This window comes from Delphinapterus leucas, chromosome 6 (assembly GCF_059928025.1).
Source record: "Delphinapterus leucas isolate spDelLeu-1000000601 "Yukka" chromosome 6, BTC_Dleu_Yukka2, whole genome shotgun sequence".
In the NCBI taxonomy this organism is placed as follows: Eukaryota; Metazoa; Chordata; class Mammalia; order Artiodactyla; family Monodontidae; genus Delphinapterus; species Delphinapterus leucas.
Genome location: NC_143134.1, coordinates 25,448,253 through 25,460,810, shown reverse-complemented (window position 1 = coordinate 25,460,810; position 12,558 = coordinate 25,448,253). Strand labels below are relative to the sequence as shown.

General features: G+C 56.3%; 1 protein-coding gene across 4 annotated transcripts in view; it reads right to left on the bottom strand.

The window, feature by feature from the left end:
* Positions 1-2,368: 2,368 nt before the first annotated feature.
* LZTS1 (leucine zipper tumor suppressor 1) overlaps positions 2,369-12,558 on the bottom strand; it is a 49,811-nt gene continuing 39,621 nt past the window's right edge. For 2 of the 4 annotated variants that reach the window (XM_089912894.1, XM_022562898.3), the window contains exons 2-4: positions 9,556-10,023; positions 7,550-8,341; positions 2,369-6,135 (exon numbers count right to left, since the gene is read on the bottom strand). In XM_089912894.1, the coding sequence (XP_089769020.1) occupies positions 5,497-6,135; positions 7,550-8,341; positions 9,556-9,900 (1,776 nt within the window). In that variant the 5' untranslated portion in view covers positions 9,901-10,023 and the 3' untranslated portion in view covers positions 2,369-5,496. Of the gene's footprint in view, positions 6,136-7,549; positions 8,342-9,555; positions 10,024-11,999; positions 12,179-12,558 lie in introns of all 4 variants that reach the window. The other 2 variants (XM_089912893.1, XM_022562899.3) reach the window with 2 other exon arrangements.

Genomic DNA, 12,558 nt, shown 5'->3' with positions numbered 1-12,558 from the left:
AGGTTACAGCAGTGCCGTGAGACACCTGGCAAGAAAAAGTCTGCTGAGACTCCCCCCACCCCGTCCCCCCAGAGAATGTAAGTTTTCCAGGAGAGAGAACTTGGGGTGCAAAGGAGTTCAAGTTAGGAAAGGACAATGGCACAGTCTCCCTAAATGTAGAAATTAGGGGATATTTTGGTTTTCTAACCTTTTGTCCCTGAACCAATTCCCCCCGCCCTTGTAGATACAGCACCGCCTAGGCCCTACCAGCTATATCATCCTGTTTACTTCCTTCATATCACTTCTCAGAATGCAAAAATCACTTGATTTATTTGTTTAGTTCCAGAGTGTAAGCTCCATTAGGAGAAAGAAACGACCACTTTTGTTCGCCTCTGTACAGTTTCTGGTCTCTAGAACAGGGCTCGTCATAGAGTAGGAGCTCAGTCAATATGTGTTGAATGGATCCATGCATGCACACATGAATAAATGTAATGGTGATATTTCAGGCCTTGAGAAGCATGACCTTCCTCATATAACTCAGAGAGGCTGCTTGGGAACCATCGCTGGTTCGCCTCCCTCCTGATGGGCCCAGCACACGGTTTGTCTATGGCTCCGCGAGAAGCCCTGAGAAACTATATATAGTTTCTCTTTTGTTCTATTTTTTCCTAAAATAATCAGGTTTACGGGGGCTGGCGGTACTCAAGGAGGGCTTGCAGCCTTGACAGCGCTCCAGAGCAAGTGGGGTGGGGAAAGACTTTGCCCCCCACTTTGCTGCCCTTCCTGCAGGTGGAGCAGTCTTCCCATGACCCCATCCCTTTCCAGGCACCCCGCTTTTCTGTTACCCCAAGCCCTATGGACGGAGAGAGGCTTGTTGGTGTGGCAAGTAAGGGGATTGCCAGAGGGCATTTGGGTTATCTTTTCCAATGTCACGTAATAAATCACCCTGGGTTTATTAGGTGGCTTAAAAACACTGCCATTTAATGTGGTCTGGTCAAGATTCTGGAAGGGCCGAACGGGGGGAAGCAAATCTCTGTTCCATGGAGGTTGGCTGGATCCTGGTCACTCAGCTGGAGCGTCGGTGGGAACACAGGACCCCTCCAGCACCATGGGGTCACCCCAGCAGACTGAAGGGGCTTCTTACATGGCAGCTCGGGGCCCCCAAGAGTATAAAAGGGGAAGCTGCCAAGCTTAGGCTGCCCTCTAAGCTTCGGCTAGGACTGGCAGAGCATCACTTCTGCTGACTTTGATTGGTGAGTGAGTCCCAGGGCCTGCCTGGTCTAAAGGGGAGGGCGCTGTGCGGCGTGATCCGTGGGAGGCATATTCCAGTGGGTGTCACCAATGAAGTAGCCTGCCAGCCTCAGGCCAGGGCCAGGAGAAGGGGGAAGTGTCACCCCAGGCCTGACATGACCCCTTTGCCCCCATGCTAAGGCCTTGGAATTAAGACAGATGTGCGCTCCTGTCCAGGCTTGGTCAGCTAGCTGCCTCACCTTCCTTGGGCTTTGACGGCTCACCGTACCCTGATCCCCCAACTCGCCGGCCTCCTGTGCTGTCCTGTCACCTGCACGGACAGGCAAGGAGACCAAGGCTGTGTGAATGCCTGCTCTGGAATACATTTCTTGTCTTTCCTCTCCTTCCCACCCCTTTTATGTCCCACCCTTGCTACCAAGGCCCCCACCTGCGCACCACCTTCCTGGAGACCTTGATATTTCCCACCCAGAGGCACTGTGTCATGTATTCTTCGTGTGTTCCACAGGCTGCCCCGTGTTTTTAACTCCCTCTTTACACATCCCTTCTGTCTCCTGCCACCTGAGTAGAAAAGCCCTCTGAGCCTCGGATCTGGGCCCAGAGCAGTAGGGAATGCTTGTCGGGGTGAACGAGGCAGGTTGGCACCGAGAAGCCTGGACAGATGGCCACTGTGGTGACTGCACCTTCCCAGCTGGGAGGCCCTGGGGTGGTGGTAACAATAGCCACCCTGGTCTCCTGCCAAAGAGGCCATACGCAATAGGCCAAGGAGTTGGCTGGTAAGGTGAGCAGCTGGATGAGAGAGGCAGGGAGGCCTGAGCTCGGGGCTGGGGTTAGGGGGTCTCTGTTGGAGAACTCTCGGCCTTTGCAGGGGACCATGGCCCTTGGTCTTCTCTCCCCTCCTCCCCAGGGTCTGCCCAGGGCCTGGTCACAGGGTTGGTGAGGGGTAGGGACCAGCTGGAGGTCTATCTGATACCAAGGCCCCTGCTTTCCTACCAGCCAACACAGCCCTCATCAAGGCTGTCCCCCCGCTCCCCCCCTCCACCCCGCTCCTTCACTGATGGGAAGGGACATCACCTTTCTTATTCCAAGTGCAAAGGCCCCAGGGAGCTGCCGCACCACAGCCAGGGGAAGGACGGCTGTTGGGGAGGGCATGAGAAATGGCATTCTTTATTCATAAATAAAAACATAAAATTACCAGAAATAGTTTACATGGCCAAAAGGGGGCATCAAAAATAAGATAACTCAAAGCTGTGAAAAGCAGAGCAAACCAAACAAGACCCGACCAAGAGAAAAAGAACTCCATACATATTCTTCCAAACGCCAGTCTGTCCACAGCCAGCCCGGCCCGGGGCTCCACAGAAGGGGTAAGGAGGGCAGCGCATCCGAGTACACAGGTGCACGGCCTCCTGCCACCGCAGCTGCCGCTCCAACAGCCCAGCCTGCCTTCTCCCTGGGATCCCTCTCTCCCAAGAGATGGCCCAGCCTGGGCCGGGGCGGCGAGAGCAGGGGCAGAGGCTCAGCAGGTGCTCCTGAGGGGAGAGCTATCCCCCTCCCAGTCCCCACGGAGCTCAGTGCCCCTGGGGGTGGGGCGTGCTCGGCAGGGGTTACCCGAATACAGAGGCCAGAGGAGAAACCCAGGGTGGGCGCCGCATTGAGAGTCCGGTCACTCCGAGGCCCAGAGGCAGAGTCCCCACTTGGTGAGGTGGTGCCGGTGTCGCTGTCTTGCTGCAGACAGCGGAGCATTTCATCACCCTGTGGGGAGCAGCAGGGTTGACCCTGCGGCTCTGACCCTGCGAGCAGGTGTGTCAGCAGCCGTGCTCAGAGGGAGGGGCAGCGAGCTCCCACCAGCCCCGGGCCAGGCCACGGGGTTGACTTTCCCAGTCCCCGCTCAGCCTCTGCAGCTCAGAGCCTCCTTCCAGAGAGACTAGGTGGGGCAAGGTCCAGAAATAGCAGGGAGCTTTTTGCACAGGGAAGGGAAGGGAAACCACACTGCGGTGAGGTCGCTATATTACACAACACTCGCACTCTGGTGCGACCGGTGCCACCGTGGACCACCCTGCGGTCTTGGGCTGGTGGCAGCCCAGGGAGGGCTCCACGAGTTGGCCTGGGGCGGGGATGCGGGGTGCAGGGCATGGTCACACCGCAGTGGAGCCCCTTGGCCCCCTTCCCCGGGCTTAGCACCCACCTCTTCTCAGCGTGGTCTTGAGGGCACAGCGACAGGCTTTTGGCTGTTCTTTGTGGAGGGAGGGGTCCTCCAGCCTGGGGAGGGCAGCAGCCCCTTTCTCTATCCCGTGTGGCAGTCTCAAACAAGGCACAGGCTGGTGGAGATGGAGGGACCAAGGGCCGTGGCACACGAGGACGGACATCTTTGACTTGGGGGTTTGCATGTGCCCAGTGGAGGGGACTGGCCCCCAGGCAGGGAGAGGGCTCTTGGCCTGTCGATTCCAGGTTTAAATCTAGCCTAAGACTAAGAGTAACGGCTTGAAATTCCAGAAAACCTCCTCTGTTACCTGAAGGCAGGACAGGCACAGCTTAACGCAGGGACTGGAAGGCAGAGCCAGCAGCAGGGAAGGTGGCCCTGCCCTCAGCCCAGACTCAGGGAAGGAATGGTGGCCCTGGAAGGATGGGGGGACAGCAGGAGAAGCAGCTTCCCACTCCCACCCCAGGGCTGGAAGGGCCAGCAGTCGGGGACAGAACTGGGGGCACCGGTCTGGGACTGCTGACTACCCAGACATCCTGGTCCCTCCTGCCTCAGTGAACCCCTCTCAGCATGCAGGAGTGAGGCCCAGGAATCCGGCGACGGCTGGCTGTCCCAAGAACAGCAGCTGCGGCTAGAGGCAAAAATAGAACGTGGAACAGCCTGGCTGCCTGCGAGATCGGGCTTGCTTCCGAAAAGACAAGAAAGGAAAAAGAAGAAGAAAAGAAAATTCCCTGAACCAAGCAACTGAGGAACCACCTTTTCTCTGCACATCTTCAGAAGAGAAGCCCAGCCTCCTGCAGGGCTTGGGTCCTTGACTACGGGGCTCAGGTGGGGCTGCAGGTGGAGAGGGCCAGCTGGTACCCCCCGGGGCTGTTCGGAGGCTGTGTTGGCACCTCTTACTCTCTTTGGCCACTGGCACTCTGGGGCCCCTCCCTGACCTGTACAGACTCTGCACTTAGCCCTGGAGGTGAGAAGGGGAACGGCAGGCAGTGGGAGGGAGCTGCAGGTGAAGGGGGGAATGCCCAGCCCAGACGACCCTGCGCCATCTTAAGGGACACAGGTTATTCTGGATCCAAGCAAAGGCTTGGTTCTTGGGAAAGAAAAGCAGCTCAGGGTAGCTGCTGGCCAAATTGAAGCAGGTGGGGGAATCCCTACCTCTGGTCCCATGATGAAAGATCTGGAGGCTCCCCTGGGAACAGCTCGAAGTCACACCCTCCCTGTGTGAGGGACAAGGACGTCCTTAATCTTTCCCTCCCAGCACCCACCCCGGGGCCTCGGGTCTATGGCTTTAAGAAGAGTAGTCACAGAGGTCAAAGGCCACCAGCCACCCAGAGGCTGCTCATTTCTGGTCAGCAGGGCCAACAGGGTCTGGCCATTACTACCTAGCTTCTCTCTCTGACCCACTCTGGGTCTTGCTGAGTCTAGATAATCCTGGGCTGGCCCAGCTCTCCCCGCCTTTCTGTGGCCTGCCAGCGTCGGGAAGCTCTGATGTTGCAAAGTCACGTTCTCCACACCTCACTCCAACCCCTACCCCTCCGTGGCCAGGGGAAGATAGCTCAGGTTACGACCAGGTCAGATTCCAAAGCTTCTGGTCATCAATCCTTGTGTTCTATTCCCAAGGCATCCAGATGTGCTGGGGGCCAGGGGGGCAGGGAGGGCGGTTCGGGGAGGTGGGGGCGAGAAAAGAAGTGTGGGAAGAGAGGTGGAAGGGAGCTTCCATCCTGGGGAGGCCACTGGCCTTCATGGTAGTCACCACCCTCGCGGGGAGAGGGTATCTCTAAGTAGTTTGAACAAAGGCCAAGGTTTAGGGAGCCCTTAACCAAATGATGGAGATCTGGGGACTCATCTCTTGGCAAAGCTAGAGGTCTGGCAGGCTGCAGGGATGCTAAGCATTGGAATGTGGGAAAGGCGGTGAGAGGCCGTGTAGCAGCCCCTCCCCTCCCCCCCTCCCCTCGAGGTCTGTGCTTCTCTCAGAGGCCTGGGCAGGGGAGATGGGGAGAGGAACCCCCACTCATGGGCTCAGCACCCCTGTCTCCCAATGCCAGGTCCCCGGCTCCCTCCCAGGAGGCCCCTCAGATCTCGGTGGCAATAATGTCCTCATAAGGGATGTCAGCCCCTTCGAGGTCAATCTCAAAGGGCTCCCCTGCACCATCCGCGCGGGCCAGCTGCTGCAGCGTCTTTTCCAGGCGCTGGTTCCGCTGGTACATGGCCAGGTAGCTCTGCTGCAGCTGCTTCTGGTACTGGATCACCTTCTCCTTCTCCTCCTTCCATAGCAGCCGCTCATGCTGGAAGCCTGAGGACATCTGGTCGTGGCCCTGCCGCTCCTCCCTGAGCTCGGCCCGCAGTCGTTCCAGCTCCCGCTGCAGGGCAGGCACGTCCTCGGCGGAGGCAGGCCCCAGGGCGGCCGTGTCCCGGCCCCGCGGCAGGGCAGCCTGGGCCTGAAGCTCCAGCAGGTTCACCTTCTCCCGCAGGAGCTCCGCCTCATTCTTCTTGCGCTGCAGCTCGTTCTCGCAGACCTCCAGCTCCAGGCCCTTGGTGCGCAGCGCGCTCTCCAGGTCCTGCGTCTTCAGCTCCAGGCCCTCCAGCCTGCCCCGCGTATCCTTCAGCTGCGCCTTCAGGTTGAGGATCTCGCTGGCCTTAGCGTTGATCTCCGTCTGGGACTCCTTCAGCTGCTGCTTCAGGAGAGAGATCTCGCCAGACTTCTGGCACACCTGCCGCGGGGCGGGGACAAGACAGAGAGCCAAGGGGTGAGAGGTGGCACCTTACTTGTAAACTGAGGATCAGTAATAGTACCGGTTTCTTAGGGTTGTTGTAAAGATGAAATGAAGGAACCTAGGGCCTGGCAATTAATAACCACTCTGTGAATTACTATTATAAATATGTTTGCAATGTATTTCTGTGCTATCGTGAATGGTTAACTTATTTAATTTATTGTTTTACCATACAGCCTGACTGGATAACCTGGGAGTGAGGTCACAGCAATGTCCAGCGTGGTTCCGGATTAGACAAACAAGGACGGATGTGTTGTGAAGCCAGCACTGGCTTATGCCTCTGACATGCCCTGAAGTGTCCCAAGTCCTGGCTGAGAAACCATGGCTGGGGTAGGGTCCGCTGTGCCAACACTGACGGGAAAGAGGAGAGGGAGTGGTTCCATGGCTAAGGTCCTGTCCTCTTCGGGAAACCCGGCAAACAGAAAGTGACACTCCCTTCCCACCCGTCTGGTGCCTCCATCCGTCACTTCCACTGAAAGGATCCTTTCCTCCTACCCCTGATAACACCTGTTGCTCTAATTTCCAGGATGAGTACAGGCAGCTCAGTGCAAACAGATGCTGTGTGGCCAAGGGTGTGTCACCTCGACCTCGGGGGATGATGCTGGTCTAACCAGACCCAAGGAGCCCTCAGCCCCTTCCCAGGGCAGGAGTCTTTGGGGTGAATGCCGTGCACACCCCCTCCCGGTCCCCTGCACCACCTCTCAGGTGAGAAAAGAGAGCAGGATGAGGGGTTAGGCTGTTCTCCAGCGAGGCCGGGCCCAGGCGCTTCACTTGCAGGTGTGCCTGAGTGGGTGTATGTGTATGTGAGCCCCTTTCTTCCTGTCCTACGTTTCCATCTCAGCCCACCAAATAGAAGCCCCACTCGCACTTCTGTGAGGAATTCTGTCCCTGAGACCTGCACAGGTGCGGCCGCTCCTACCAATGGGTGGAGTCCCTTGCCTCAAAAGTCGCAGGTGATAACTGTGCTCTCTCGTGGCTCTGGGGCCAGCATGAATTCAGGATGGTCTGTGGTCCTCCTGGGCCTCTGTGAGCAGATGCAGTGAGTTGGCCCTGAGACAGCCCAGCTGGGACTCGGCTCTCTCGCTCCAGCTTCTCAGCCGACAACTCGGTTAGTAAGTTCAATTCTGGCCATGAGGCACCGGGGTGGGGAGAGGAGGAAGCCCGGACTAAGAGTACCCCCAACTTGGTTTACCATGGAGCCCCTTATTTGGGTCATGAAACGGGTACTTCAGCCCAGTTTCCCCGGGCAGTTGTGTTCCCCCCCATTGCCTAGAGCCTGGAGGAGACCTGGAGAAGGCTGGGGGGTGGGGGGCGCTGGCACCGAACCCCTGCCCGCCCATGCCCACATCCTCACCTCCCACTGCGTCTCCTCCAGCGCGGGGACGAAGCTGGTCTTCTCCTTCTCATAGGACCTGAGCTTGGTCTCCAGCAGGTCCTGCTCCTTCATGAGGCTCTCGAGCTCCTGCCGCAGCTGCCGCTTCTCCTGCTGCAGTTGGAGCACCTGCAGGTGCAGCACCTGCTGGGCGCGCTGGCTCTTCTGTGCCGCGGGCTTCAGCTTGCTCTTGGGCTCCAGCCCCTCTGGCTCGTCCTTGCAGCGCCGCGGTCGCTCCTCGTAGGCCTGGCTGGCGGCCAGCCCCTTCTCCTCAAAGCTGCGGTGCAGCTTCTGGAGCTCACCCTCCCTCTCCAGCAGTTTCTGCTCCAGGTCCTGGACGGTGCACTGGTCCGTGGAGATGGGGGAACGGATGGAGCCCTTGTCCGCCCTGCTCGGGTGGGCCAGCTTGCTGCCCCCGTCGGAGAAAGACAGGGCCTTCAGGCTCATCATGTTGCTGTCCTGGAGGAGGATGCCCTGAGTGATGTTGTGGGCTGAGCCCCCAAAGCGGCTGGCAGGCCCCACCGGTGTGACCAGCGGGTCCAGCTGGTAGCTGCTGGTGGTGCTGTGAGTAGGCAGGCTGGACATGGAGTTCCGGCCGGAGTCAGACAGCGCCCCGGAGCACAGGCCGGGCTTCAGCCCCTGCTCCTCGGGCTTGTCTGGAGGCGCGGGGTGCAGCTGGTGGCTGGCGCTCTCGGGGGATGAGTGGAGGATGGCGCCCGACCGTGGCAGCACCGGCTTGAAGGCCGTGGGTCTCACAGCACCCTTCTCCAAGTCCTGGGGAGGAAAACAGGCATATGGAGCCCGTGTCTTCCCCTGATGCACCCCCAGCCGGGTAGGCGTGCCGGCCACGTGTCACCTTCCTGGTCGGGAGCCATAGGTGACCTCACCTGTTGCTCTGAAGGAGCCAAAGGTGGTGAATCTCTCCCGAGGAGGAGAAATTCCTCTGTGCCTGGGGACGTCCTGAAGGGTCATGAGGCACTCTGTATTGTGAACTACAAACCTGTCACCACCTTGACCCACCTTCCACCCCAAGATACCAAACGACTCTTAGATTCACTGGCTGAGACCCCCGTGCCAGGGCTCTGGGGCTCTGTGTGGTGCACGTAAGGACACTGGACGTGTGTCCTTGCCCCTTGCAGTCAGCCAGGAGCTGGAACAGTGGCCGTGACCTGCCCCGGAGGTTGGGGGAATCGCTTGAAATAATCATCCTTTCCCTAAAGCCGTCATTTTCATTATTAGAGGACTTCACAGTTCACAGGCTCTTTACTTTCAAAAACTTAAAGCTCTATGCAAACATATGGGGCCATTTCCTAGCACATCAACGCCAAAGATTCATCTTCCCAGGTGAGGCCAGGGCACTGAATAGGAACAATGTATTCAGTGTCCACTGGCGGGACCCATGAGAGCTTGAGCCAGCATGAGGGCTGGACTTCTGAGTACGTGGGACTCTTTGCCCTCATCCCTGCTAGACTGTTGATGAGAACAAACCCACAGGCCTTAACCGGTCAAAGATGCTTTGGGGCCAGCTTGAGCTGGAGCTGCTGCCCAACCAGAGCAGAAAAGGAGGGGAAAGCCCACCTCCATGAATCGTCTAAGGAGAGAAGCTGCCAGCTCTCTCCAAGTGCCCTCTCTACCTGTTCCTCCACACGCTCAGCGAGCCCCCTCTCTTTCGCATGCGTTTGAAAATGTTGCTGTCCGTCCTACCTTGGCAATCCTGAGTTACAGCCCAGCAGAGCTCAGGAAGGCTTTCATTTCCCCTTTGCTCTCTGCTGAAAGCTCACCCAGGACTTCTGCATCAGAGGACTGACCGACGTGCCCATTCCTTTGTCCAATCTTGCTCTCTGCTGTGGCTGAGCACTCCTGCCCTCTCTGCATCACTCAGCCTCTTGGAGATGTATGCGTTTAGACCTCCACTGCCACCCCTCCCGGCCCCAGGCCTCTCTCCTGCCTTTCCAACCCAGCCACCCACACCAGAGACCCCCGCTTACCATTTCCAGCTGGTTGGAGAAGGGCATGAGCTTGGGTGGGGTGGACGGGCCAAAGTCCACCCCGGCCTGGCCCCCTAGGTCCCCACTGGACAGTGCAGTGTAATCGGGGCGGTGGGAGCCCCGGGCCTTCTGGCTGACCTTGATATAGAAGAAGTCTTCACTCTTGCCCATTTTGGAGCTGGACTTGCCATGACCCGAGTCCTGGGAGAAGCCAAATCTCAGCAGGCCGTCTGAATACCGATTGAGCTTCTTGAGGTGGGAGGACTTGCGCAGCTTGTACTGGGAGGCCCGGCAGTGCTTACTGTGGAAGCCGTGGCCGGAGATGAGGCTGCTGACGCTGCCCATGGTGACGCGGGGTCGGGGACAGGCAGGGCAGAGCGGGGGACCTGGCGTGGCTGTGGCAGTCCTGGCTCCGCCAAGAGGCTGCGGTCATAGCAGAAGCCTCACAGAGCCTGGGAGAGCCAAGACCTGGAAGGAGACACAAGCGGGAATCAGCCTGGGATGGGGCCGGTCACTGCACAGTCCCCGCCGGTGACTTACAGAGGAGGCATTCTGACCGTGAGATCTGGGCAACAGAGAAATGCATGTTTCTCCTAACAGAAGCTCAGCCCTGTCTCTGTTATTGTCTCTGTTATCTCATTCTTCCTTTGTCCTCTACTTTAGCAAACATCCATTGGGAGCCTACATCGGGAAGGCCCTGTTCTCAGCACTGGGATGCAGAGGTGACTAGAACAGTCACAGTCCCTGCACTCATGGGGCTTGTGTGTAGCCTAGTGTGGACTGGCCACAAACAGATCAATGTGTCCGACCTCAAGTGATCTAGGTGCTACGGGGAAAATAAAGCAGAGTGAATGGGATGGCATTCTGGGAGGTGGTTATTTTATGCAGAGAGTACGAGGGAGGCCTCTCTGTTGAGTATCATTTGGAGAGACCTCAAGAAAACGAGGGAGCAAGGCACATGGAGATCTGGGAGGAGAAGGAAGAAGCTCAGGGGCAGCCCCAAGGGCAAAGCCCTGAGTTCCTGTGTGGAGTATGATGGGCATTTGTGAGATCAGCAAGGAGACCAGTCTGGCTGGAGGGTGGTTAGCAAGGGGGGCACAGGGGATGTAGACGTCAGAGAGCTAGCAGGTGTCAGGCAACAGAGAACCTGGCTGGCCATAAGGGCTTTGGCTTTTAGTCTGATGAGCTGAGGAGCCCCCAGATGGCTTTAAGCAGCGGACAACCTGATCTGACTTCGGCTGTGGAGGGTCACCCTGGTTGCTGAATGGAGAAGAGACCATTGAAGGGACTGGGTGGAAAGTGGTGGGCCAGTTAGGGCAGATGAGGGACTCACATGGCTGGGCCAAGGGCGGTAGTTATGGATTCAATTTTAGATGTAATTGTAAGGTTGAGCTGATAGGATTAGTTAAAAGATTGGCTGCAGGGAGTTAAAGAGTGGCGTCTAGGATGACTCCAATAATTTTGTCTAAGCAACTAGAAAAAGTAAGTTGCCATTTATTGAGATGCAAAAGACCACAAAAGGAGCCAGTCTGGGATGAAGTCGGGGTGGAAAATAGGAGTTTGGTTTAAGACATTAAGTTTGCAAAGCCCATTAGACATACAAGGAGTGATGTGCAGTAGGGAACAGGATGGCTGTGGAGCGGGGGAAGCTGCAGATTTCCATGTACAAGGCGTTTGTGCAGAGAAGCCAGGTTTGAGACTAGATGAAAAAGCAAAGGCAGGAAGACCAGAGAAATGTGAGGACTGGTTCACGGAGGCCAGGAAGGTGATGGGGAATGAGGAAGAGACACTGAGAAGGCTGTGAGAGAGATGCAGGAGACCCACAAAAGGCAAGGATGAGGATGGTGTCAAGTGCTGCTGAAATAAGAGGGTGACCGAGAATCGGTCAATGGATTTGGCCATGTGGAGGCCACCAGTGACCCTGGTGGGTCAAGAGCAGTTTTGGTGGAGTGGCGGGAAGAAAGGCTGACTGGAGAGCGTTCAGGAGTAAAAGAGGGGAGAAATAATTGTATCCGTGGACACTGAAAAGTACGTGATAGACTTGGCTTGCATTCCCAGTTATGCTCCCTGCCAGCTATGACTCAGGAGGTAAACACTTTCACATCTTTAACCTTCAGTTTCACAGACACTTAAAAAATTCTTTTAAAGTAATAGGACTGCACCTTATAATCAAAGCTGAAAACAGTAACAACGACCTTGCCAGTCACCAGACAGAGGAACGCACTGGAAGGCAACGCGGGCACTCTCGCAGACACAGGCAAATCACGAAGCGTAGGTCACGTGATTTTTAGAGCTCGGAAAGGCTGTGTGGCTGTCATGCATTGGGAAGGGGTATTTCTCAGTCAGTCAAAAGACAGATGATCCAATTAAATGGGGGGACTACAAGTTTAATAAAATAGGAAATGCAGAAGGAACCCTGCATTCTTTATTACGCTCTAAATTACCCTGTCAATCCGAAAGGGGCGAGAGACAGCCCAGGTGGGTGATGAGGGTGTATGGGCACAGCTGAGGGAGCCAGAAGACTCTTCAGACTCTGAAGGTGAAGGCTCAGATTCCAACGTGCATTGTCATCTTGAAGAATAAAGTGGTTATGTTATGAATGAATACATTCTATATTCCAATCCTAAAAGTACAACACAACAAAACAGCATTGTGTAAGCGTAATGTATTTTTTCCTATGAAAAGCTTTTATTAAACTGATGGCCTCTTAGAATCAGGGAACCACGGTGATGCCTCATGCGGTCATTATGAGCAGTTTATTGGATCCCATCAGAAGCTAATAGGTCTGGTACATTTATTGAAAGCCTAGTACATAGTTGGTGCTCCATAAATGGGAGGTATTTTCATTGGTATCTATGATTTATATAACTATAATTGTTCTCTCCAGCATTCGTCATCCCTGTGTTGTCTTCAATGGCCATATCTCATTTTCCAGAACTAGTTCTCTTCCTTCCAAATGCAACTTTCCTGCATCTCATTCCCTGAGAGCACAATTTAGGAGTA